The 27,050-nt window shown below is 35.8% G+C and overlaps 1 protein-coding gene across 1 annotated transcript in view; it reads right to left on the bottom strand.

Moving 5' to 3' along the window:
* The window catches only part of DHX15 (DEAH-box helicase 15), a 48,940-nt gene extending 23,286 nt beyond the window's left edge, over nucleotides 1-25,654 (bottom strand). Inside the window, exons 1-5 of the mRNA XM_081303557.1 lie at nucleotides 25,518-25,654; nucleotides 19,239-19,674; nucleotides 15,101-15,294; nucleotides 2,165-2,324; nucleotides 621-839 (exon numbers count right to left, since the gene is read on the bottom strand). Coding sequence (XP_081159683.1) covers nucleotides 621-839; nucleotides 2,165-2,324; nucleotides 15,101-15,294; nucleotides 19,239-19,674; nucleotides 25,518-25,588 — 1,080 coding nt within the window. The 5' untranslated portion in view covers nucleotides 25,589-25,654. The remainder of the gene's footprint in view (nucleotides 1-620; nucleotides 840-2,164; nucleotides 2,325-15,100; nucleotides 15,295-19,238; nucleotides 19,675-25,517) is intronic.
* Between the last annotated feature and the right edge of the window lie 1,396 nt (nucleotides 25,655-27,050).

A 27,050-nucleotide genomic window follows, 5' to 3' on the forward strand; every position in this document is an offset into this window, starting at 1 on the left:
TCACAAAACTCAACCAAAAACTGTAAGACCCATTTACAAAAACATTTTTTAAAATTGCTTTATCCAAATAGTTTTTCCTGAACTTCTTTAGCCACTTGAGAACGTCAGAACACATGTCTAAAAACACCCTATTGGAAGAGTTTAGAACACAAGACAACTGAGATTTGTATATCAAAATGCGGTAAATTCTAAAGAAACATGCTATCCTCCCAATTCTCAAAGAGTACATGGAAGATAAAACACAAAATAAGGTTTTTTGATGACTGATTGGCACTTAAGTCTACACACAAGCTAAATAACTGATGAAGACTGCCTGAAATCATAGCAGCTGTGATGCAAATTCATGTCCCAGTTTGCTGGCCTTTCCAAAGTGAAGATAAAATTTGCTAAATCTTGGAATTCTAAAATCATTTAACACTCAGGATAATTAACCCTAACACAAAAGTATTAGTGGTTTAAAAAGTATTCCTAAGAGTAGAAAGAAAAACGGTTACAAATTTTATATATCAATATGAAGGAAAAAAAATGTCACAATAAGGAAACTATGGCTAATATATGCCAAATTGTTTAAAGTTGTCATTTAACAGAAATGATAGGCCAAAGGCTAATAATAACGGTACCTCTTGACCAGTTAAAAAAAGTAGAAGATCCCCCTCCTCCTCTTCACACATATGTATCTGGATCACTGTTCGAATTGCTGCTTCAAGATAATCTCTCTCTGGTTCTGGAGTATAAAAGATCTCAACAGGATGCGTGCGGCCAGGAATAGTTAAGAGAGGACAGTTATCAAAGTAAATCTGGAATTTTCCCGCATCTAGAGTAGCACTCATAACTATAACCTGAAAGAAAACAGTAAATTACTTGAGTCACCTTTAAGTTCTTTCATGGCCTCAAAGAAAAAAACAGAAAAGTACTGATTTACTGTTCTATATACAGTTATAAAGAAAACTATAAAGATCTTTAAATAAACCACTTTAAAAATGAAATACAGAAAGACTGAGGTACAGTAAAAGCTTTTTATTCAAAGATATTTAGAAATATCTATTTAAGTAAGTAAATTACAATTACCTTGAAACATACCAAATGAAAGTTTGTGAAAGAACTAATGGAGAACCACGTTAATGTCATCATTATTGCTACATTTATTCAAACAAAACATGTTTCCACATAAAAGAAAAAGAAAAAAATGCAATATTAACTAGTGGACCAGGTGTAAATTTTCTCACTTCTTCCAAATAATCTTTAATGCACACATCTTTAAAAAAAAAAATCCTAAAATAAGCAAGGATCTTCTATACTTGTTGTACAAAGGCAGAGCAAAAAAAAAAAAGTCTTTTCAGGTACAGAACTTCATGATTATGCGGTCACAGCCCCATACAAATCATATATCATATAAACTAATAAAATTTTACTGTAAGTCTCCCTCATACATCATTCCACTAGAATTCTTAATTCTTATTTTAAATGAGATTTCTCCACTGAAACCCTGACAGCTCATCCATAATTTTTAATAGTGATAGTACTTATATGGTGCTTGTACAGCACACATACTAACAAGGAATGATGAGATGATGAGTTTTAAGTTTCAAAGTATGGTACACACACACAAGAAAGCAAAAGGGGGAACTTCCTAAACTATGGGTCAAAAATGTAAAAAAAAAAATATATATATAAACTATCCAGACAGTTTTAAGACCTTAATCAACATAATAACACTGGCCAAGGTACAAGTGGTAAAGAAGGGGTTAAAAAAAAACACACAAAAAAAACCCCAAGATTTCTGAGGAGTTGATCGTCCTGGATGTTTATGTTGGAAGACAGACATAAATCTGAGGGATAAAAGCTGATCCTTTAAGGAGATGTCTGCACTTAATGATGAATAGAGTGACTAGTATGATCAAAAAAAACAAAACAAAATGTTAGAATATGAAGAATCAGATGGGTTAGAAAAGAGAGATTTGGTTTAAAAATACATTACTAAAAAGTAGGAGAAATATAAGTGAAGTCTAAAATGAAGCCACATCAAAGTAAAAACATAGGCAGTACTTGGACACTACTTTTAGAAGTTATTTTTTAAAAAAGCTGATTAATGATCAGGATATTTCCCACTTTAATACATGCATACACACAAAATGAACTAAATGGGTAAAGAAAACTACTTCACCTTTAAGTCTGATCTCTGTCTTACAACTTCTTTTAAAACACCCATGAGAATATCTGTAGCCAGTGTTCTTTCATGAGCCTCATCAAGAATTATCACACCGTAACGTTCCAGGAGGGGATCGTTCATGGCTTCACGAAGTAACATCCCATCAGTCATATACCTATATTCACAAAGAACATGTTGGTCAAGGTTCATTTTAAAAGAAAACTTGAAAACAGAGAGATGAAACAAAGACATTTGGTAAATAAAAACTAAACTTCTTCAACCAGGTACACTGATGCACACCTATAATCCCAGTGACTCGAGAGTCTGAGGCAGGAAGATCTCAAGTTCAAAGCCAGTCTCAGCAACTTAGCAAGAACCTGTCTCAAAAAAACGAAAAAGGTGTAGCTTGGTGATAAAGCATCCCTAGATTCAACCCCCAGCATGGGTGGGGACAAGGGAAGACAGGACTTTCCCCAAAAAAAGTTATTTTTTCACGATTAATTACAAAATTAAGCTTCAAGAGAATATCTTAAGAGCACACACCAAACAATACATCATAAAATCTTCTCAAATACTGCAATGTACTAAAAAAAAAAAAAATATATTGCTGATTATGGAAGGCAATGACCACACACGCTTCACACAAATGCCAAATTGGACACTTAGATATAAATGAATTTAGATATAAATGAATTTCTTAAAAATAATCTTAGACGTAAATATTCATCCTGCAAAATAAAACCAATAAACCATTTTCAGCTGCTTTAAGATATCACACCACTAAAATGTTACCACATGCAAATGCACATTTCAAAAAAGTAAAGCCCTAACAATTCTTAACAAAGCTCACAGGCTCAGGTTCTTGGTTGAAAGGGGCTCACAGAGAATACGTCTAACATTTTCCCACCTGAAAAAACACCTTAATGAAGCATAAAAAGAAATCATTCATAAAGGTTTTAGGACTGAGGGGCAGCAACAGCACTGTGGAAATGCTGGTACGTAAGTGGAATATAAAAGGCAAACAACATAAGAATGATTAATGAACCAAAGAGAGGGAAACCAGGATTAGGAATGGCTCAAAAGAAGGCAGTTAATATGGAATCTAAGCATCATAGGAAAAGCACCATGTAGATTAAGTATCAGCCATTCATTCCCAGTCCATTCCACTCTGCTAACACTCATACAAAACAATTATATCCTCGGTTTGGCCCATGGACAAAACACAATACGCCTTTAAATGCTGAATAGACTGTTCATTCAGTAAATAAAAGCCCATGATTTTATTTACAGATTTAAAAGCAGTAGAAATTATCTGAAATCATCATTTATGACTTCATCCTCTGGCTCTTTTTTCATGATTAGTCTAACCTAATCTTTCATGAACCAACTTGATATTTTTAGCTAATGCCATCTGCTGGAGCAGTAAGTTCAGCAAACTGGCAGGCAGTGTACAAGAGAAGTGAATCCCTCTCTTTACTTCACTAAAACTTAACTCTAAATTTAACCAATTTTTGGGCAAACAAGTCCATTTCGTCCCAATTGTATATTTCCTATCTTCTACTTTGGTGGTGTTATTTTTTAAAAACCAACAACCTGGACTAGGTAACATATTAGCTACAAGATTATTTTATTAAGATTGTGAAAGAAAAAACACTGCCAATTAAAATATGACTCAATGCCTTAAAGTTAGTCCAACACAGTGCATGAGTCAGCTACACTATGGCCTCTAGATCCTTTGGAATTTCTTTGATCTATTTGAGGACATTTGGCAGTTTGTGCCTTTGGATGTATTACCGACACAAGGCGGGCAATCCTCTTGCACATTATCTCAATGGCAAAACATAATCCATTTGTGGGTAACTTCCTTAGTTTCAACAGAACTAATTTGTGGCTTTAAAGAATAAATGTTTGCATTCGAGCAAATACTATTTTGCCCAAATACTAGAAAATTTATATCCTATCACTGTTTCTCAACTTTCCAGATACTCAATAGCTAGCTATTCATTCAACAGAGACTCCTAGGGTAACATTTTTTGAAGGCATTTTAATTAGCTAATTCAGTACGTGTAGTCCCAATAACTAACAATACTCAAATGAAGCAATAACATATACAGCCAGATCAAGTGCAAGCATTCACAAGCAATGGGAACCACCAAACTGCCACCAATTATAATGATCCCACATAAGATATGCATCAATTTGGACTTTAAAAATGGGGGAGGGGGAAATCACAAAACTAATAATACAACTTGAACTCGAAAATTTCTTAAAACTCTTTAAAAAACCACTCTATTTTGATCTTTTTTCCTCTGCCCATTTCTCAAGCGTTAGGCAACCACAACATGGAGATACACAGAAGCATAGCCATTCTTCTGCATTTTCCTAAGAGGAAATGAATATCACAAATCAGTTAATGGAACTATTATTTGTCATGCTTTAATCAACAACCATGTTTATTATAAGTACTAAATTAAATGGTCAACCACATTCAAACCCTGTCTTTCAGATTCCGGAGAAAATTCCTAATGTTTCCTCAATGTTAATTTGATTAATCACCCAGAGATACAAACCATGAGATGCTGCAGTTAAATATCTCCTACATCACAAAATATGTGAAGTTTACTAACAAGTGAAGCTTGTTGTATGAACAGATTTTACAAAAAATGGCAGTTCTAAGGTTGGAAGGTCAAGAGAGTCAAATGTGCTCTTCTTTTCCAATGAAAACACCTGAATAATAGCAGTTAACTTTTCCAGAGTCTCAAAACCAGTTAAATAGCTTATTAAAGCTAGTTTATATGTTATATTGATTCCCAATCTTAGGTGTACTATGATAGCACACTCCTACACTAGCATACCTGTCCTAAAGACTACTATAAAGGAACACACCTACATGTATGTATATCAACAAAAAGGTACCTATAGAAAGATATGACCAAGTTCTAACCTCTGGTAACCTAGGAATGTGACCTTATTAAAAATCAGAAATTTTGCAGATGTAGTTAAAATCTTCCCATGAGATCGCAAACATTTATGTTGCTCTCTAAACCCAATCACACATATCCTTAATGAAGAAATGAGAGGGAAATTTGAGACACAAAGAGTAGCCAGGTGAAGATGGAGAAAGAGACTGGAGATACATAAGGCAAGGAATAACAAGGACTGCTAATTGTCATCAGAAGCTAGGAAGAATCATGAAATGAAAGGCTCTTCTCTCAGGATCTCCAGAAGGAACCAACTCTGTCAATGCAATGCTTCTGAATCCCTGGTCTCTAGAATTTAAAGAATAAATTTGTTAATGTAAGACTAAAGCAAGAAAAAAAAGAGTACTTGATCATTTGCTATACTGCTAAATTTAAGAAACCCTTCGAGAGAGAGAGAGAGAGAGAGAGAGAGAGAGAGATATCGAGATCAATCCACCTGACACATTAACACATAAAAGACATAACAAGGAAGATATTGGTGGTCCTAAAAGCCACAGACCATTTCCCTTTACCTAAGTCAAGTTTTACTACCTTTCTTACTACTAATAAATATTTACCCAGGCTAAAAGATGAGTCATAATTCTAAAGTTTTAAAAATGGATAAGTAAACAAAAATGCTATAAGACAACCAAACTTGAAATGATCTATTCACGTAAAGACATACAAATTATCTGCAACTTATTAGAAACAGAAAACTTGTGCCTCACCAGAATTACTTAATCAAAAATTTTGAAGGTGAGGCATAGCAATCTGTGTTTTAACAGAACTGTTAAATTCTATACACTAGACTTAAGTCTTAAACTCTTGCTAAAGTTTAAGACTTAGTCTAAATTAATAAAGTTAAACAAGAGGCAGATTAAACAAATAGATACCTAATGTAGCATCAGACTCCCTTGAATTAACTCATAATCCAGATATTCAAGCACTGTTTAATTGCCGAAATAAACCCAAAACTCAAAGTGCTGATAGCACCATCCCAGCTTAACAGTATTACAATCACTACATGCAGAAAGAGTAACAAGCTAACCAATTCTGATCCAGCCAGATGACATCACCAATTCTGAACAAAACATAGTAATGCATTATATCCTTCACATATATTATTTATAATTTTGTACTCATGTATTTTTAAATTTTTGAAACATCCCATTCCTTTGGCTTAAGGAAAAATCATAAACTAATAAAAACATTCATATTTTTCTAAATGAAAATCAAACAAGGGCTGGGGATATAGCTCAGTTGGTAGAGTGCTTGCCTAGCATGCACAAGACCCTGGGTTCAATCCCTAGCACTACAAAAAAAAAAAAAAAAAAAAAAAAAAAAAAAAAAAAAAAAAAAAAAAAAAAAGAAAGAAAGAAAGAAAACCAAACAAGTCATTTAAAAATTTAATAATAAACAATATATATATAAATTATTCCTCACTTTAGTGTCAATGACTAAATGTTGCAACTATGAGTGGAAAAAAATTAACTACACAGGGAAGTAAGGCCCAATAGCTCAATGTTATGTTATTTGGTATAGGTGGCAAAAGGAGTGGTAAGAGAAATTACCCTAAACCTTATGAATTCCTCCCCAACCAAATCCAGATTGGGCAAAGATGCTTAAAATAAAAACACAAAAGTAGAATATAAGAATCAAATAACTTAAAACAAGCTTGGGCAGGTTATGTTGTAAAGCCTGGGACATCATATAAAGCGGTAAGTTCAGTACTTGATCAAAATCAAAAGTTTTTTCATTACCCGTAAGAAATAAATGACAACCTGGTCAAAAATTGCAATTTATATCCAAAATGCTATTTTGTTAAGAGCTTCTACAAATCAGTAAGAACCAACCACAGAAAGATAAGAAACCAAACAAATACCAAATTTTATCAATTGTGTGATACTGTATGTTGTCAATTTTCTGAAATTTGATATGCATTTCAAAATACCACCTTATAAACTGCTGCCAACCAGATAGCAATCCTTCTCAACAAATGAAAAAAGCATCAGTCTCAGATCCAAAAAATATACAAATGGCTAATACATACCTATAAGATACTCAATTTCATACAAAAGAAATGCAAATTAAAACTATAAGGAGACTACATTTTTCACTTACAAGATTGACTAAAGATAAATTTTACTAAGCTATATCAGGAAAGGCAAAGAAACAGACACTCATCTGCTCATTCCTTACTGGTGGGAGTAGATAAAATCTTCATGAAGGGCAATCTGGCAAAGGCTGATAAAATTCAAGCAAAACCTTTGATCCAACCAATTTCACTGAGGGAATTCATTTCACATATGCCAATGTGTAAAAACTGTGCATACAAAGTTCTAAGAGGGTGCTGAGGACACCAACTGTTTCTAATAGCAAAAATTGCAAAATATTAACCAGATTAGTCAAACTAGAAGACAATAAAAAATGCCAAGCAACCATTAATAAAAAACAGTGAAACAACTTGATATTACTGTTCTAGAAGAATCGAACAGCACAAAAACAAAAAATCTGTTCTGAAAATCCTAGTCAGTGCTCTTCCCATACTGTCAAGAGTTTGGTTGCCTTTCAAGTATAGACTATACTCTGGTATAACTAACTATGAAGATAACTCAAAATTGTATCTAAAGATCTAAAACATGCATCCACATCACCCAAAGAAATTCTTGGATGACTTCAAAGGTTGGCCATTTTCTTACTGATTTGTAGGAGCTCTTAACAAAATCAGCACTTTGAATACTAAATGCAATTTTTGACCAGTTTCTCATTTGTTTCTTGGCCATATTGTTTCGGATAATGAAACTTGCATTTCTTTCAACTACTGAACTTACCACTTTTATGACAAATTACAAATTATTACATTTGACATGAAATGATAGCCTCTAAGCACAGAAAAGAGAAATTCTACATATGAACCTTAAGTATTGCATACTTTAGAAAAAATGAAAAAGATGAGCCTCTCACACACACACACACACAAACTATCAAATGTGCAAGACAATTCTTAAAGATTGCAAGGGGTCTAGAATTCCAAAATTTCAAAACTGAATTCTCTCTCCTATTCCAGAAAAGCAACACTTATGTATTTTTTTAAGTATTCCGAGTTAAAATCCACCTTAAGAACCAGATTTTTTTTTCTTTTTTGAGACAGGATCTCACTAGGTTGCTGAGGGCCTTGCTAAAGGAACTAATTTTTTTTTTTTTTTTAGCAAAATGGAATTCTAAACAAAGGGCCCACACTCAACAAAATGATTTGACCCAATATTAATAAACTGATGTATAGATAAATTTTATATTAAAATAAAAATAAACATTTAAGGTATATATATATAAATTTTCTATCTGCCACTGAGTTTTTAGATTAACACACTACATTATAGTTAACTTGAATATGTATCATAAGACAGAATGGTTACAGTCAGGCCCCAAGGCCCCAATTTAGGATGGTTTGACTTTATAATAACAGGCTTACTGGAATGTAAATTAATGATATAAAAGATAAACTTTGATCCATGTGAACATAGCAGTTTATGAAAAGACATTTTGTTTTTGAATATTAAAATCTCCTGATTAATAGCCTAACCAAGGTATAGGCATTCAGACAAGGCACATTTATTTTATGTGTATGTGTATATATATCACAACCAATTAAAAAAAATCAAACCACTTCTTTGGATATAAATATGTCAATGAAGACTCAATGTATTTAACACCATATTTCTGGTGAAAAATAAATATTCTCATCATAATGATTTAAATCATAATTCATACCACTGTTTTCCATAATCAACATAAGGACACCATAGTAACTACTAGTTCAAAGTGACTCAGCATTTCAACAGGACCCATACATTCCTATGGATGTTTTACATAGGCTCAAGTTCAATTTGACATTCTCAGCAACGATATTACACTGTAGGAGCAACACCATTCACCATAACCACAAAAGCACCATAATACTGATTACGGTAAAAACTACTGTATGTAAATGATCACAAGAAAGATGTGGTATTTTGAACACCTTGGAATCTCTTGTTTTACTGTTCTAAATACAATAAACTAGACAAAAAGAATATATCAAATACCCTTTGTAACATGTATGGATTCATTCTTAGCTAAAATGTTTAAGACACCAGAACTTAAACCTCTGTTATGGCCAACAGCTAAAATATATTTAGTTATGTTTCAGAGCCAGATACCAAATCAAGCAAAAAAAAAAAAAAAGTAAGAAAAAAGCATAAAAAATCAATGATAAAAAGTAAAGCGACTAAATTTTTTCCCCACATTCATTTCCAACTCTTCAAACTTTCACAAGTGTTGAAGGAAATGCCTTCACCTTCTCCACAGCACTTACAGAAAGCTGAGATGAATGTATCAATTCTGTTCAATATTTTCTAAGATGTCACACTGTGCAAAGAAAGCCTTCTAAAATTAATCCCTTACAAGTGTATAAGTTTATACACAAAGGAGTAGAAAATCAAGTTAACATCTGATGAATTAACAAAAGCCAAAAAATTTTTACCTCTAGGGTAATAACTTTCTTGTTTCTGTTTAAGAACTGCTTAAAGTGGTAACCAACCACTTTGATTTTTTACTCCCATAATGTAATTGCTATTCTTGAATGAGAACAATGTCTACCCACATAACAGATGTTCAATAAATTAGTTTGTAACTTGTCTTTAAATTACCACACCTGTTTTCACTTCTGACCTAAGCCCTAGAAGAATATATGGCTTCATTCATTCGACAATGTCAAGTTTGAATTCAATTAACCCTTCTCAATTACAATTCAATTACTGTGTTAAAAGGAACTTCATTAAACTGCTTTTATAAGTTCCTTTCTTGTTTTCATTAGCTAATTAATAAGAACCAATAATTTCTCAAGCTGGAAATCTCCACTACCAGCAGCAATGCTGGGTGAAACACTGCTTGAGTATCAGAAAATTATTCTTAAGGGTTACATACAAATTAACATGAATCTCAGAACAACCCCATAAGGTAGTTATTATAATTTCCATCTTCTGAAAAAGCAGTAAGTACAGGAAGGTTAATTAACAGTCAAAATCATACTGCTAAGTGGCAGAGCTAGGACACAACTTAGGTACTGTGACCCCAGAGGCAGTGTTCTGGGATCTACTTACTTTCAGTTCTCATCTCAAATCATCTATTTTTAAATGAGGGTGCCTGTTGAACAACCATTCTGAAATTCTGTAGTAGTCCTTAAACAGAACTGCTTCAGTTTTTTGTTTCCTGGGGCACAAAAAGAATCTGCCAGGGACATGAAAGAATCTACTATGGCCATGCCTTACAATGACAGTACCCACCTTAAAGGTTAATGCACCCTCCAGCTCCTTACTGTAGTAGTGTTTTTATTAAGCTTGTGTTTGTTAAAATACTCTGGTATTCTCTTTCATCTTATTGCCTACAAAGATTATTTTATTTAGATTAAAAACAAATTCTACATGTTTATGATCCAAATTGTATGGAAACACATTCTTTGGCTGGTCTGTTCAAAACTTATCTCACTCAAGCTTCCCAAGGGACAGTTTATCACACCCTGAAATCCCAGACTGTTCATCTCTCTAGTCATTCAATTACATTTCAACCATATCTTCTTGTCTTTACCTTTTCTTGCCTTTTTAGCAGTTTGCCCTGAAGTTACACACCAGATAAACATCTCAAGGTGGTACACAGTCTTACATAGCTAACACACATGTTCTCTAAAAGCTGCTCTGGTTCATAAACTTTATCTCAGATGGGGTCCTTGGTGTTGTAAAATTCCAAATTTCAAATGAATCTGACACCCCAAATGGAAAAACTTAGGGAGGGAAAGGCAAATTATATATACTATACCCCATCTTCACAAAAGAAATTTTAACAAAGTCAGAGAAAATGTCTTTTCATGAATCATGATGACTATGCTTAAGTCATCCAAATTCTACAACATAGTGACAAAATTTCAAACTCCTGTTATGACTTTAACTTCCTCAGATTAAAAAGGAACAAAGGTTCTATTTGTTGTGTGCATGGCAAGTACACACAGATACAGACACAAACCCCATTCCCTGTGTTTATGGTTTAATGAAGCAAGAAAGACCAAAAAGGCTAACTTCAATCATCTATACATGGTACACAAACTAGTCCTTTAACATCTTAAAATTGATCTGATATGAAAAGGTTGACTTAGACAAATCAGTTGGATATTTTAAGAATATACAGTAGGTATAGGACTGTAGGACCTTCTCAAGTAAAAGGTCATAATTTTTTCCATTCAGAAAACAAAGTTTAAAAAACAAAAAAACCCACTGTTCTATCTGATTGGAACGCACTCACCCTGCACCCCAATCCCTGTTCTGGCTGGTACTACTTTTGTTTTAGGCCTTGATTTAAATACACACTTCTCTTTTCCAAATTGAATCGAATCCTCAAAGCATACTTCCATATATTCTATTTTGGACTCTAACTCAATTGAAAATTTTATATTTATACTTGATTTGCTTTATGGGGACAAGAACCAGATTTCTTTTTTTGTTACTATACCTAGCACTGCTCAACCTACACAAAGTACTCAATTAAATGAATGACTAAGCATTACATGGTACATAAGTGGATTGCCTTGATATCAAAACACCTCAGTAATTTTGCAGCTTTGGAATAAAACAAAAGGCATATCCCCTAAAATAACAATGAAACTGGCTACCAAATTAACAACCAAATATTGTGTTTCTTCACAGGCACAAGATTATCAAGCCACTGTCTTCCCTAAAAATTAATCGGCTCAGTGGTAGAGCAATGCCTGGCATGCCCAAGGCTCTGGGGTTCAATCTCCAGCACCACAAAAGAACAAACAAAAAACTCATCTGCCTCAAAAAAAGTGATGAATTTCTTAAATCATGTACAACTGCAAATGCTGGGGACATAGCTCAGTAGGTAAGGTGCTTGCCTTGCATACACGAGGCACTGGGTTCAATCCCCACCATAAATAAATAAATAAATAAATAAATAAATAAATCCTGTAGAACTCCAACTACAAAATGCTTCTTAAAATCCACTGCAGAAGTGCTAGATGCCATCGATACCGTCTCCTTTCCATGAGAATGAATTAAGATTTTTACTGACCAGTCACAAACATGGCATGGCATCATTGTGTTTTACTATCTGGTCTTCTCTTCTTTAGAGCCATCTCAATCGGGCTGCCCCCCCCCCCAAATTTCTAACTAAGACAGCAACAGGAAAATAAATATGTTGCATAAGTTTAAGAAGTAAAGGATGGGAACAAGCAAATACCTAACAGAACACAAAAACCATTTAGCAACTTGTCCACTGGGACTGAGTAGCTACTAACGACTTCAAAACCAGAGTACGCACTAACTTATATGAGATCTGATCCTCTGAAAACAGCACAATATTAGACTCATCATCTATCCATATGTATCTCAAACCATGAAGAAACTACCTTGGACTCTGTGTACAATTAAAAAATACACCAATGTGGCTATTCTCAAAAAAACTCTTAAATTCTGAGTACTTCAAGCAGAATCTTCAGAGAATATTTTGATGAATGCATTCTTCCTACCCAATTAACTATATAACTGATTTCAGTCAGTTACAACTTTAGATGTTTATAACATGTGGGTTCTTAATGGGTTGATATGTGACTATGAAATACACCAAGGGAATCATAAACCACTGTTCTTAATGAAGTATTCTTATCAGTCAAAACTGACATTAGTCCTCTTCATATTAAATAAGAATTACACTGGAAATTTTAACGTTTCCTTTTAAAGCAATTTAAAATAATATATACCCTTTTACTAATATAGTGTCACTTAAAAACCAACACTGGTTACTCCCTACCTTAAGGAGGAACATTAATAAATTTACCCCGTATGGAATAAATTTTCTTGAAGAGGTTTAGTTATAGATAATCTTTGGGAACTGCTCCACAAGAAAACATCACAATGCTAAACATATGTTTTACTTATGTATATTTATATTGCCACTCCCTACTAAAAACTTAAAATCTTGCACAAGCGTACTCCCTATTAGACAGACACACAAACACATACACACCTCTAATACTGGTAACTTTCTCACATTTGATTTCTAAATTCCAATCTTAACTGTAACTTGCCCAAATATGATACAGCGAATCAAATGTCAGAAAGGTATGCCTACTAAAGACAAGTAAAATTTTACTCTATTTTTTTAAGTCCTAGACATTATCTGTACTTTTACAGTAGTATCAAATGAGCTATGATTTCACATAATTATTGTCAATTACAATGTAATTACAAACAACCAATAAATAATGTGATCACTAAGTTTATTTAGTTAAGATTAAGATTTAAACAAAAAAAAAACCCTTATAAATCAAAGTTAAAAAGCATTTTAAAGCTCAATTGCTCTTAAAAATGAAATTGTATATCAAATTCTACTGAAACAAAATATATATTTCAAAAGACTAGAGGAAAACTGGACACAAAACATGAAGTGATTGAATATTTTGTTTGAAGGGATTTTTTAAAGTTGTGACAGTTATATTTTAAGAAAACGAGACACAGAAAATATTTTAAGATGAAATCATGATACCTAAACTCTGTTTCAAAATAATATGAGACAGGGAAAATACTGGGATATAGGTGAAACAAGGTTGAAGATGCATAATAAACACAGAAAGTTCACTAAACTAGTATACTTCTGCAGACATTTTAAAATACCTATAAAATATAAAATTTTAAAAAAAGAGACAAGAATCCCATTTATTTCCTAATCCTATAGATGGATACAGATAGATCCATCAACAAAGACTCATGTCACTGACCACGTAACATTTTGTTCCAACATGTCTTTTTTTAAAACTTTGGGAAATTGCATTGTGACACAGGTTTTTTGTTATGTTTACAGTACTGGGGATTGAACTCAGGGCCTTATACATGCTAGACAAGTGCTCTACCCCTGAGCTAGATCCCCTAGCCCTGTGAGAAACAGCATTCAAATGACACAGAAGTTAGTATGAAAACTTCCTCCAGAATTTATCCAGACCTTAAGCACTATTTCATGGATGAACTTCACAGTACAGGCAAATACCATGACCATGACAGCCTTGAACTTGCAATCTCAGCCTCCAGAGTAGCTGGGATTACAGGCAGTTGCCACTGTGCCCATCAAGAAATAAGCTTTTTAAATAACTTAAATGTCATATAAATGCAGATAAACAAAAGCAATAAGGAAAAAAAAATGAGATTTTTAAAGAAATGACTATCCGGAAATATATACCACTTGTGCAGAATGCAACTATATAAAATGAAGAAAACATTTTTGTCAAGTTAAAACATTCAAAAAGACCAGTATGACCACATGTACCACAGCTATAAAGAGGAACCAACACACCTTCAGGTGCCCTGAGTACATTACATAACAAGATTTGGCCTTTTAGTTCATTATGTATGCATATCAAGATCTGCAAAATTAACATTAAAAGTCCCTTGCCTACAATTAAATCATATCCCATCTTACTCACACATCATTCTTTCCAACATTAGCTGTCCTTCTACAAAGATAAATCCATTTTTTTTCTTTTTGGCAAGACTGGGGGTTGAACTTGGGCCCTCATGCAAGCACTCTACCTTTGCTACATCCCCAGACCACTAAGATTTATCTTACTTTTCTATTTCTATCATATTTAAATGATATTTCAGAGCATGTCTACTAAAACTACACATTTTATAGGAACATTTTCACTTAAGATACAACCTCAAGCAACTAAAACCTGATCTGCCAACTTCAATTTCTACTAAAAAGCAACATATATTATAACCAAGAAAAAGAATCCACATTAAAATGTCACCTGGCAAGTCAAAGGTGGCCTATTTTGAACTATTCAAATTTTAAATTTTTATAACTTGAGTGTCCACTTGCAAAATTCTTAACAAGTGGCAGAAAAGCTACAATTAGAAAAAGCATCCATTTTTAAAGATGAAGTACTTACTTAAGGATGGTTTTTGCGCTACTGCAGTCTTCAAATCGAATGGAATAACCAACTTCCTGGCCCAACATCACATCCATCTCATCAGCAACTCTCTGAGCCACGCTCATTGCAGCCACTCTCCTGGGTTGGGTACAGGCAACTCCTCTCTTGGGTCCCGGTAATGATCGCATATACTCCACACACCACTGTGGAATCTATCAAATAATTTCACATTTAAATTAATTCTATTCTGCCGCATATCAACTATGTTTAATATAAAGCACTTTTATCTCATTCCAATAATTTAAAATAAAATTCAATTAGGCAAGTGACAGAGAATTATTTATAACAAAAACTTAACATATCATAACTCCTTTAACATATATAATTTAGATAGAAAAATATCCAAAAAGAGGTCATGTGTAACAAGGATGTGATGTGATTACATTCTGTGCGCTAGGTCCACATAAGCTTTGCTTGGTAGGCTCACCAGTGTTTAAGTGGTCCCATCATTAACTATTTGTCTACCCAATGAAAAAAATCCTACTTGAAACAAATTCTACTTAATAACAAAAATGTTAATTTCCAATAAGTACAGCATCAAAATTCATACAATGAGTTACAATATGCAGATACAAGTAGAAAATATTCCCTTGTTGCACAAGTATCTTTTAATTCAATTCAAATTCTGTAAGCCAGCAGAAGCCAAATCCTAGCACCTACTAGTACTCCAATCCATCTTTCAGGAATGTTATACACAGTGGCAACACTTTAGGTACCATCTTCAAAGTAATTACCAGTCTCAAATTCAATATGGCTTACAGCAATAGCGCTTCGCTGAGTAAGGTCAATCAAGGGAAAAGGGGAAAGAGAACATCTCAACCACAAGATGGTTGTCAGGATGACAGCATATTTCCTTCCTAATTATCCACACACTCATAGATTCTCTCATTTTATGGTTCTTCTCGACTGACTTAACTGTAAAAGAACCATGGGAAAAAAAGCAAATGACCATCCCATAAAACTGGAATCTACTGCTACAAGGACATGATTTGTCTTCACCAAAGCTTCCAAAAGCCTATCAGGTGCTAATGCTATAGAAAAAACAAGGGGTTTTGGGGTACACCACGTGTACAATGACATCTGATAACTAGTATTGATTATTGCATTATTATTACATTTTAGTTAAGTTACTTTTTAATTTGGAAATAACTTGTAACTGGAGAAACAAAATGAAAGGTGATTATGTTGCTTCTCTGAGAACATAATAATATTTTTACATGGTTTTAAATGAACAAAATACTTCACTAAAATAGCAGTCTTCCTGGTATTGCAAATCAACAGACCCATGTTAAGTGGTCTTCTTATGAGGTTTTAATTATCTACCCTCATTTTACCAATCCTCAAAAAGTACTGACTTACAAATTAAAAATACTTAAAATTAATTCGTAATTCTTAAGGCAAGATTATTCACATTTTTAAAAATTTCACTCCAGTGAAATTGATAATTTAAAAATATATAGTTTTGGTTAATTTAGCAGTTCTCCTTTAGAACTCCTTATACTGTTAAAATAAATGAGGATACCAAACAATTAATACATTTATTGTATTTGGAAGTTAAAACTGAAAAGCAGCTAAATTGTTTACTAATTACTAGTAACAACCTATCTTCTATTTTTAAAATGTATATTTTTCAAATAAAATAATACTTGGCTAGTAGAGCACATTTTATTATTTTTACATATCTCTCATGTCTAGCTTATTGGAAGAAACCTCAATTCTGTCTCTACATTCAGTATGCTGTAATATTTTGTTTTGTATGAAAAATACTAAGAAATTCTTGGACCCTGGAAAGGGTTTCAGAGATTTTTTAAGGGTTCCCAAAACAGCTTATGATAAGGCATCTACTCAAACTTTCTAAGGAAATATAATTTGGAAGGGATGCATATCCTGAAAGATGTGGGCGACTGGTCTGCTCAAAGTAGGCATCTGCTCTGCTCTTCCTTCCTCCACTTGAGGCTATTTTCCCAAAACCTAATCCTTGTTCCTTGGGGCTTTCCAGTTTTATATATTGTCCTGAGTAGCCTTTTCTATTCTCTTAAATTCCAACACTGCCTGCAACAGAACAAAGTCAATCCTATAACTCTAGCTCCTACCCCCAAACCTGGTAGTCACATCTCCTTCTGAATAATGAATATTTTATTGGTATCTCAAATTCATCAAGTTCAAAGCAAAACCATTTCTCACCTTCCTTCAAGTTCTTTTAATTCTTCCCATGTCCCCTATTCAGTGGCAGTAAAAAACAGACTCCATTCTTTGTTCCTCATTCCCACTAACCTTGCACACAAAGTCAAAACTTGTTAGGATCTCCTATATGGTCTTTCATGACTGAACATTTTTAATAAAAATTTGTGTCACTCCCCTCCAATTAAAAACTCTGATGGCTTCCTTACCTATGGCAAGAGGTAGTAAGGCTCAACCTAGGGCTCCAGTCTCACCTACCCCACCAACCCTTCACACACCCTGCACACTAGTCAAAGTGTGCAGTGTTCCCTTCTCTAAACTTGTACCCTCACTCATGTTTTTCCTCTGACTGAACTAGCTTTAATTTCTCAAATACAGGCATAGTATGTGCACACCAAGCACAATGCAAAATGTCTTTTCTATGGCTCTTTCAAAAGTTAAAGTCATTATTTCAAATTATGTTTGATTTCATTTTCTGATAGGCAGGGATAACCAAAACAACCGCTAAGTACTCTTTATTAGGTTTGTGTCCAAGTTTGATAACAGTATACTAAAAAGCATTTGGATGAAATTTACTGATTAAACTTTCTAGTTTCCCTTTCACATCCCCAAAATTCCCTGCAGTCTTCAATATTCACATAAAGTAACCCCTGAAAGCATGTGTAATCCAAATCATCACAAGCCTCTTGTGCCTTGAATCGATTAAATTATCCACACTAACTACTAATAAAAACTCCTCTGAACCACATCAGACCACAGAACAGCAGTATGAAATAAATATAACTGGTTATTGAAAAGGGACAAAACTGTTAATGCTGAACTTACCTAAATCCAGAAACTATTTAACCCAGAGCAGCCCACTAAACCAGAGTTCTCTCATTAATCTAAGCCGCACTCTGGTCCTCCATAAAATGTGATTACTTTCCCTGCAGAGTTATATATAAACTTAAAATGATATAATACATGTAAAGTACACAATGCCTGATTAATTAACAGGTGTGTTAATATTCTGCAAACCAGTAAAACAGTTGATATAATTATTTAAAATACTCTGACAATGCTCCATTTTGTCCTATTGTATTAGATGTGAAACATCTATAAAAAATATAGCATGTAGCATTTAATTAGTATAGTGATATAGTTAATTAGTATTACATTATTTCCAATGTATCTGAATGCACATGTGTCCATTTCATTGAAATATTTGCAAATTTAAAAACATGGGACTTAATGAAATAGATTAGCATAATTAAGAGTTATAGACTTGCACGTTTCTAAAACTTTTTAAATTTTGTTTAATTAAAAAAAAAGGCTACAGTTTCTTTTCCTAACATCAGCACTAAGTTTTCCTTCACTTGAAAATAGTACTCACTAAAGTTCAGTCTTCAATAAAAGCTTTTCTATTTTGGTTGCTGTAGTAGTTTTCGAAAAGCCTCCATGAAATACTCAAATTGACTTGTAGTCCATATAACTTAAAAAAAGATAGTTAACCTCTCTCAGGGAAACACACACACAAATTAAAAATTACCCCAGGTTTATTTTTTTCACCTATTAGATCTGTAAAAACTCCAATCCAGTGATACTCCCAAACATGCTCTCACACTTGCTTATGGAAAGGTAAACTGACAGGTTACTTATGAAGGGAAGGCAATTTGGCTACATGTATTTTAACTGCAAATGATATCCTGGCCCAAGTTTCCATTTCTACAAACATACCTGCCCATGTGAAGCCTACATATCTATTAACAGAAGCCCAGTAAATAATGACTCATCCATGTTTGAAAAATATCCTAGATGTCTTATTAGTTCTGGCATGAGGTAGGGATGACTACATATGCCTTCTACTTTGTGAAAGAATAGGTAATATTCAGTTCCAAACAACTATAATAAAAAGAAAAAAGAAAAAGTAACTCACCTGTGTTGTCTTACCAGACCCAGTCTCGCCAACCAGCACAAATGACTGATGTCTAACCAGGATATCTGTAAACCTATCCTTGTATTCCCAAACCGGGAGCTGAAGTCGTTTCTTTAGAATATCATAGTATCGAGGTGTATGGGGTAAATTGGTGAATGGATTAATGCACTGTGGAAGTGATGTGTGTCCTGCATGTCCAGTGTGTGTTGAATGAGCAGAATGTGTCGAATGTGTTGAATGAGCCGAGTGGGTTGAATGAGCTGAGTGGGAAGCTTTCAAAGGTGGTAATCCAGCACTGATAAGCATAGCATTGGTTGAAGCTCGCAACTCCTTCTCCTTTTCTTTTTCCCTCTCCCGCTCTCGATCTCCTCTATCACGTTCTCTGTCGCGATCTTTAGACCGATCTTCACGATCCCGGTCTCGATCTCGTTCTTTCCTAAGAACAAAAATTTTTGAATTCAGATTCTAAATTTTAAGCATAATGTTCGAGGCAATATTACAGTCATAAGAGCAGAGATGTTCACTAACCTAATGAAAAAATTAATGTAAAATTTCAATGAATTACGTAACTATTAGAAATAACAATCAAGAATTTTCCACACTCCACCATAAACTTTTTCCTTCCTTGATGATGCCTCAAATTATCTTACTACAAACTTCAACATAAGGTTAAGACATCCTAAGAAACAAATCTGTAAAAAAAAAAAAAAACAAACTTCCTATTTCCACAACAGAAGTCAGAGACTGCAGCTGGAGTGGGGAAGACAGAAATAAATTGGGCAAAAGAAGACAGCCCCACAATCTTTCCTAGATTCTCCTTCAAGCTGCACTTTGCTTTAAGTTCTAATGCTAAACGAAAAGAACACAGTACAATGTTACACACAGTATCACAAGTAATACAAATATGAATTAGAGGATTATCTGCAAGTTTGCTTTCTTAATTATACTTTCCAGTACTTCCTCAATTTTATTCAGTAAGTGTATACTGCTTTACAAGAAAAACGAAAATTCTAAAACACTTTTATTCCTTTGCTTTCAGTGTCTACTCTTGCATTTAGCCTTTGGGGATAGTAAAACACTGGAAGTAAAAGGTAAATCCGCATATACTGGCCAACCATAAATGAAATAAAGCAGAATTAAAACTAGCTTCATCATTTTACCACTGTTTAAAAAATGCTAAAATTATGCAGGCAGCCACTTTATTAAACTTAGGACAGTTTTAAGTAGTCAATTATGATATCTACTTCTAGTTACTAGATTGTCCCAATATGATGATAACCTTAACTAATCTAGGTGAGGAAACCTGACAAGCAGCAAGACAAAGGGCTATATCTGGTGGCCTCTGAGGGCCTGGTGACAGAAATAAAATAATCTTTGCTTGCTCATTTTACTAATCCACTTTATTTCAGACAAACTCCTATAGCAAAGAAGGAGTTTGTAGCAAAGAAACTTGCCACAAGGTGTTGGGACCCAGATTAAAAATAATGAGGACCAACAGGAAGCTAAATGTGTCATTGCTCCTTATTCACAATACACAAATGAGTACAAGTTTCCTGTGCTGTAAGTATCAGTAGCAGAGAAAGAGCAGTCATTCTCCATAATGGTACATCAATGGGGCAATAGTAAATTCTTGACAGACCAAAGATAAAATACTAAACCCAGCACTGAGTCAGAATGGTCCATTTACAGAAATGGTAAGCTGACCAATCAAATCGGATCTTTTCCTTCTAAAAATATGCCATTCTATTCCATTAAAAAAAAAAAAAAAGACTTAAGGGGGAAAATCCTTGTTTTAAACAGGTGATTTTTTTCCTTCTTCCATTTCAATGTCCACATGCTACAGAATTATAAGGTATACAAGCTAGAAAGTTTTACTCAAAACCAAAAGAAAATGTGAAAAATGACTAACCATAAAATGAAGTCTCACAATTCAAAATTTTAGAGTCCTGACCTATCTTTGAAATATGCTATCAACTACCTGCTTTCTTTCCCTCCTTCTACCTTATCATAGTGCTCAACATATTTAATAAGCATTCATATTAGCCCAAAATGTGGATGGGGAATAGTTTACAATTGGGCAAGCAGAAATATGCTCACCAAGTGAGAAGCACTATAGTCACAAATAATTCAGAGTAGCCATCGGAAAGATAATGGTACACATAACTAGAGTGAACTCTTTAAGAACATCTGGTCTAAATGAAAAGGATTGTTTCTAATACTCATACCATCATGGGGGAGAAAAGGACCGAGAAAAGGAAATGTTTAATAAATTCCTCTTGTACTTCTCACATAATATCAGATACTTAAGATATGGACCAAAAATTCAATAGTTACAAAACTGGGGGGAAGAGGGATTATGGAAGAAGTAAACTATGTATTACATACTCTTGTAGTCCTGTGCCAACAAAGATTGGTTTTCAGAGACCAACTTCATCCATAGCTTCGTTAAAAAAAAAAAAAAACTCTACAACACAGGAAGCAAATATCAAATACATTCTGAAGACACAAAGATTAGGAGCTGACCAAGAAATGAAGGCAATCATAGTATAGAAAGAAAAGGAGTATAACCACAGGTAAGGCGTAAGCCTCAATTTATTAATTTGCATAGTGAAAAGTATTAGTAAGATTAAAGTAAGAAAGTAACAGAGAAGACTTTATAGGGTCATGGAAAAAAGGAAAGAGGCAGATGTAGAAAACAATTCAATCACCTAGAAATACTGCCTTATGGTTCAAGCTATCTATCTTCAATAGGATAGGAAGAATAAAAATTAAGTCTGTTAAGTGGGAACTTAAACCCTCTGCTTCATAAATATGTATAGGCTTGTACTTATGCATATTTTCTTTTTTAAATATGTATTTTTGTCAAGCACAAAAATTGTATGATTCTATACAAATTTTCAGCTCAATTCTGGCTCAGCACTTAAGGTAGCTATATAACAGTATTTCTTTTCTCATCTCAAAACACAGCTATTAATGCCTTGTGAGGTATTGGAAAGATTAAATGAATTAACACGAGAAAGTGTTGTCTAACTCTGAAAATGCCCAGTAAATGGTGGTTATTATTAAAGTTTTTTTTTTTTTTTTAAAGTTAGAATTACCATGTTAAAGCCAGGCATGGAGGGACATGCCTATAATCCCAGTGACTCAGGAGGCTAAGCCAGGAGGATCACAAGTTCAAAGCCAGCCTCTGCAACTTAGCAAAACCCTATCTCAAAATAAAAAATAAAAAGGGCTGGGGAAGTGGCCCAGTGGTTAAGCAGCCCTGGGTTCAATCCCTGGTATGGTGGGGGGTGGGGGGGATTTAAAATTCACGAGGGATAATAGGTATTAAAATGCTGCAAATGAAGATATAAACTGGTCATCAAAATCAGAATATTTTGAACACACACAGTTTTTCTGGCAATCTTATTTCCACAAGCTTCCAATCCCATGAGTGTGCAAATATGTATACATAAGGATGTTCATGATACTTTTAACCTATAAAATGACAACTGGGAAACCACCTAAACAGCAAGGAACAGGATACTGGGTAAATTATGATATACCTTTACAAGTGGAGTACTACACAGCCAATGAAAAGGTTAGTTACTGACATCTGAGCAAAACTAAAAGCACACAATAGAGATTCTACTGATATTCATATTATACTTCATAGTCATGAGTAAAAATGCCAAGACTGTCCAAAATTGTTCATCACAAAATGTTTTTCGAAGATTTCCAGGAATTTGCCTTTTCTGTTTTGTTTCTGCAACTTTCTTCACCTATCATATAGGACTGTCATAAAAATGTGTTTATACATGTAAAAAGTCTGGAAGTGTCACGTGTACATTATGTGCTCTATTTGTATTATATCAATGTATATAATAAACAACCAATGTATCGATCAGGAAATATCGAAAAGCCAACATCTAGTGTGTTTTCCACACTTCATAGAGGTTTGTTTTGTTGTTAGTAACATTATATTGAAGACTCTATAGGGTCATGGAAAAAAGGAAAGAGGCAGAATATGTAAGAGACCTCTAACTTCTCCACCTGCTCCCAAACAAAAACATGCCAGGAGTAAATAAACCCTTATATAGTATACGAGCAAGAACATGGATGAAATCTCCCACTAAATAAATGACCCTCCCTTTTTAGTACTAGAGAAATGGGACAATCATGTTTAACAAAAGAGTTCACAAAAGTGATATGCCTGTGCTCTCAAACAAATACGCCTAACTATCAGCACTAAAACACAATGACAACAACAACAACAAAACACTACAGGTTTGTTGGTCATTCAACAAGTTACTTAAAATTATCAAATGGGGGAAATTTGATATTTCACGCCTTGAGCCATAACAAACTTCAGAAGTCCACTGCTAAAGAAAACTAGCCCTGTGAGAAATAGCACTCAAATGACACAGAAGTTAGTTTGAAAACTTCCTCCAGAATTTATCCAGACCTTAAGCACTATTTCATGGATGAACTCCACAATACAGGCAAATCTCAAATATTATGGGGAATCAGAGACCCAAAAAATCCACTTAGGATATCTGTTTTGGAGCATTCACCTAAGTGTATCATGAGATATTAATCCCAAGGAAAGCCCTTTTAAATGGTGCACATACACAATAAACCTGATGAGTCAATTCTCCAGTATACTTTGATCCAACCTGACCTCTTACTGGAGATATTAGCTGCATCTTAGCCAACGACAAGCAATTTTATTTTTACTTGAAAGGAAATCAAGAACCAAGTGTTCCCTGCTTTACCAACCTATTATAAATGTCTCTAAAACAAGCTGTAATGATTCTAAGTACAGTATCAGACTGTGTGTCAGAGAGTGGAAATTCAAAAAGCAGCATTCCAGATTCCACTATAAAACTGTTAACTTGCACAATCCACTTAACTCCACCCCGTCTGCATTTCTCATTTCTTGAGTCTCCATTTCTCATTTCTTGAATGGAGTTGATTATACTCTTTTGAAAGTTGTTTCCAACTCTAAGGGTCTGTGACAGAGCTTAAACGTGCTCATGTTTTTTGAGGGAGCAGTCTAAGATGCTGTATTATTATGTTATTGTATGATTACTATACCTAATATCATAATTTCTAAAAAACCTACAAAAATAAAACAGCATAAATATTTCTGTATTTACAATTAAATATACGTTAGGTATCAAAAAGTACATCCCACTCTGATTTATACTCCACCTTGACAGTAAAGATTACGTGGAAAACTGATGAAATTATGCAAGGTACTTGGACATTCGAACTTTTGTTTGAGGTTTTTCTTTTTGCCTATTACCCAGAGAATTCTGCTCTTCAAGAGTGAAAACACACACTGACTGGACCAGAAAATGACTGTGATACAATTCCTCAAGTTAATTGCTAAATTCCTCGGTACCTTTAGGGAAAGGCTAAGGAAAAGGAATCCGGAACCCTATGAATCTTGTATTTCTCAACCTCCACATGGCGATATTTTGCCATGAGCATGAAAACCACTTCTTGATTAAGTCTCCGTATTTCAAAAGCTCCTTCAAATAAAAACTTAGGGGGGAAAAGTATGCCTGCAACTCCTAGCCCTAGCACCGTCTTCACCAAAGCAGGAAATAAAGGAGATGGCGGGAGAGTGGGCGGCAGACGGAAGTTTGCCTGCCGTCTACTCCGAAGTGTTTGAATGGACGGAGGGACGCGCTCTCCCGCCACGCTGCGCCCCTAGGCTCCGGGACGCGGCCCCGGCCCACCAGGCAGCCTTCCGGTGCCTTCCTCCCGCAGGCCTCCGCTCCCCCTGCCCCCGGACTCCGCGCTCAACTCCCGCCACCCCCGCCGCAGCCCACACGAGAACCCACGCGCTCCCCGCCCTCGCGGCCCGGCGCCGTCCCCTTCCCAGGCCCTCTCCCGGCCCTCGGCCCGGAACCCAGTGCCCTTGGGCGCGAACGCTCGCCGCGCCCTCCCCCACCCTCGCCAGGCCTCAGTCGGGAACCGAAGCCACGAGGTCCGCGCTCCGCTCCCGCTCCCGCTCCGTCCAAAGTGGCTCTGGCAGGCTGGGCCTGGCGGAGGCGGCGCCCCGGTGGCCGCCACAGGCCTCTCCACCTCCCGACCCGGCCCCGCCAACATCCGCGGCGCCCTTGCCGGGCCGAACCGGCGCCGCTCCGCCCGGACCGCCGCTGAACGGAGCCCCAAAGAAAACAAAGGCTCGGGCTCCGCGACCTGCTCGGCCACGCCGGTCGTGGCCCGCTCCCCGCCCGGACCGCAACAAAGCCCGAGCCGCTGCCTCGCGCCCCCGGCCTGGCTTACCCATCGGTCCCCGCACGCTTCTTGCCAGAGGGGTAATCCTCCCCCAGGTCCAACCGGTGCCGCTTGGACATCTTCGCACTCTTCGAGCGAACGGTTAAGAAGGAAGAAAGAGAAAAAAGCTGGGGGCTGTATCGGCACAGTGGAGGACAGCGACTTAACTCTTGGGGACCCCCACCCCTCCCGCTACAACAGCCCACACCGTGCGGCCGGAACCAGGAGCTAAAATGGCGGCGGCGACGAGGGCTGGGCCTGCGCGCGCGCGCTTCCGCAGCGTGCGTGCTGAGCGTGCGTGCGTGATGCACGCGCACGCCACCCAGAGGCGGGAACTGGGGTCCCGCCAGCCACAGGATTGGTCAGAACACGCTCCTCTCCTCCCGCCCTGTCCCTCCTCCCCGAGCTTTGAGCCAGTGGGAGCCGCTGCTAGGGCGGGGATGCGCCTGGTGGCCTTGACACTCCATTTCAACCTCTCATTTGGGAAGTTGAAAAAGTACAGTTCTAGTTAGGAAGGCTTACCCATCTGTATCTCCTAGACTTAGGAAAATCTGAGATCCGAGGAGGCTGAGAAACTGATGATGACCAAACAGCCAATAAGTGGCAAAGCAGGATTGGAACACAACTATTTAATAACTCCAGACCTAGAACTTGCAGGCTTGCACCAGACATTAATTGCAATGAGAAAACTGAGGTGAAAAGAGCGTTAAGACTTGCCATAATTCACTTTGTCCTGTTTTAACCTAGTACAGACATGTATGCAAGCTGTAGATAGATGTTTTTACTAGAAAGTTATCTATAGGGTCACTATTCGCTTTATTTTACTTTTTTTTTTCCTGTGTGCCTTTTATGCACTTTCACAGCGTTAGCCCTACCTCCGTCCTCATTTTGTACAGCAACCCTGCAAGGTATTTCATAGACAAGGACGTGTTAACGCTAAGGGAGATCAATAAATCACACAGCCATTATGGCTGCCCCTAAAGAGAGCAAATTGGTGGGGCAGGATAACCCTTAAGACTTGAGGGGAGAATCTATCTGCTTTGCTCATTGCATTCATTCTCAAGAGAAAAAGGTCTATGGACTAACCCAAGCAGGGTTAACCCTTATAATTTTTTTTTAACTTTTAATTTTTTGCTGTGCCAGGGATCAAAACTAGGGCTTTGTGCATGTTAGGTGAACACTGTTATCAATTGAGCTGCATCCCCAGCCACAGTCTCTGTCTTTCACAGGAGCCTATTTGATTGCTCCCCTGAAGACTGTTACTCTGGTTCTCAGCAAATTCTCAGAACTGAACTAGCTAAGATAAATACAACTGAAACTGATAAGAGGACTTTTATTTTTACACCAAATCCACCTACCAAAATTGGCACAAAGAAAAGTGAATATCCTTTTTTTTTAACTTATAAAATATTCAGTACAGCTTTCCACCCTACATCTACATTGACTACATGTATTGTCTTTTGTCAGAGATCATGATGAATAATCACTGGATTGTAATCCTGCAAAAGTTACTAGCTGATTTTCTGCCCTATTTTTACCAGT

This window comes from Spermophilus citellus (genome assembly GCF_964194105.1).
Source record: "Spermophilus citellus genome assembly, chromosome: 8".
In the NCBI taxonomy this organism is placed as follows: Eukaryota; Metazoa; Chordata; class Mammalia; order Rodentia; family Sciuridae; genus Spermophilus; species Spermophilus citellus.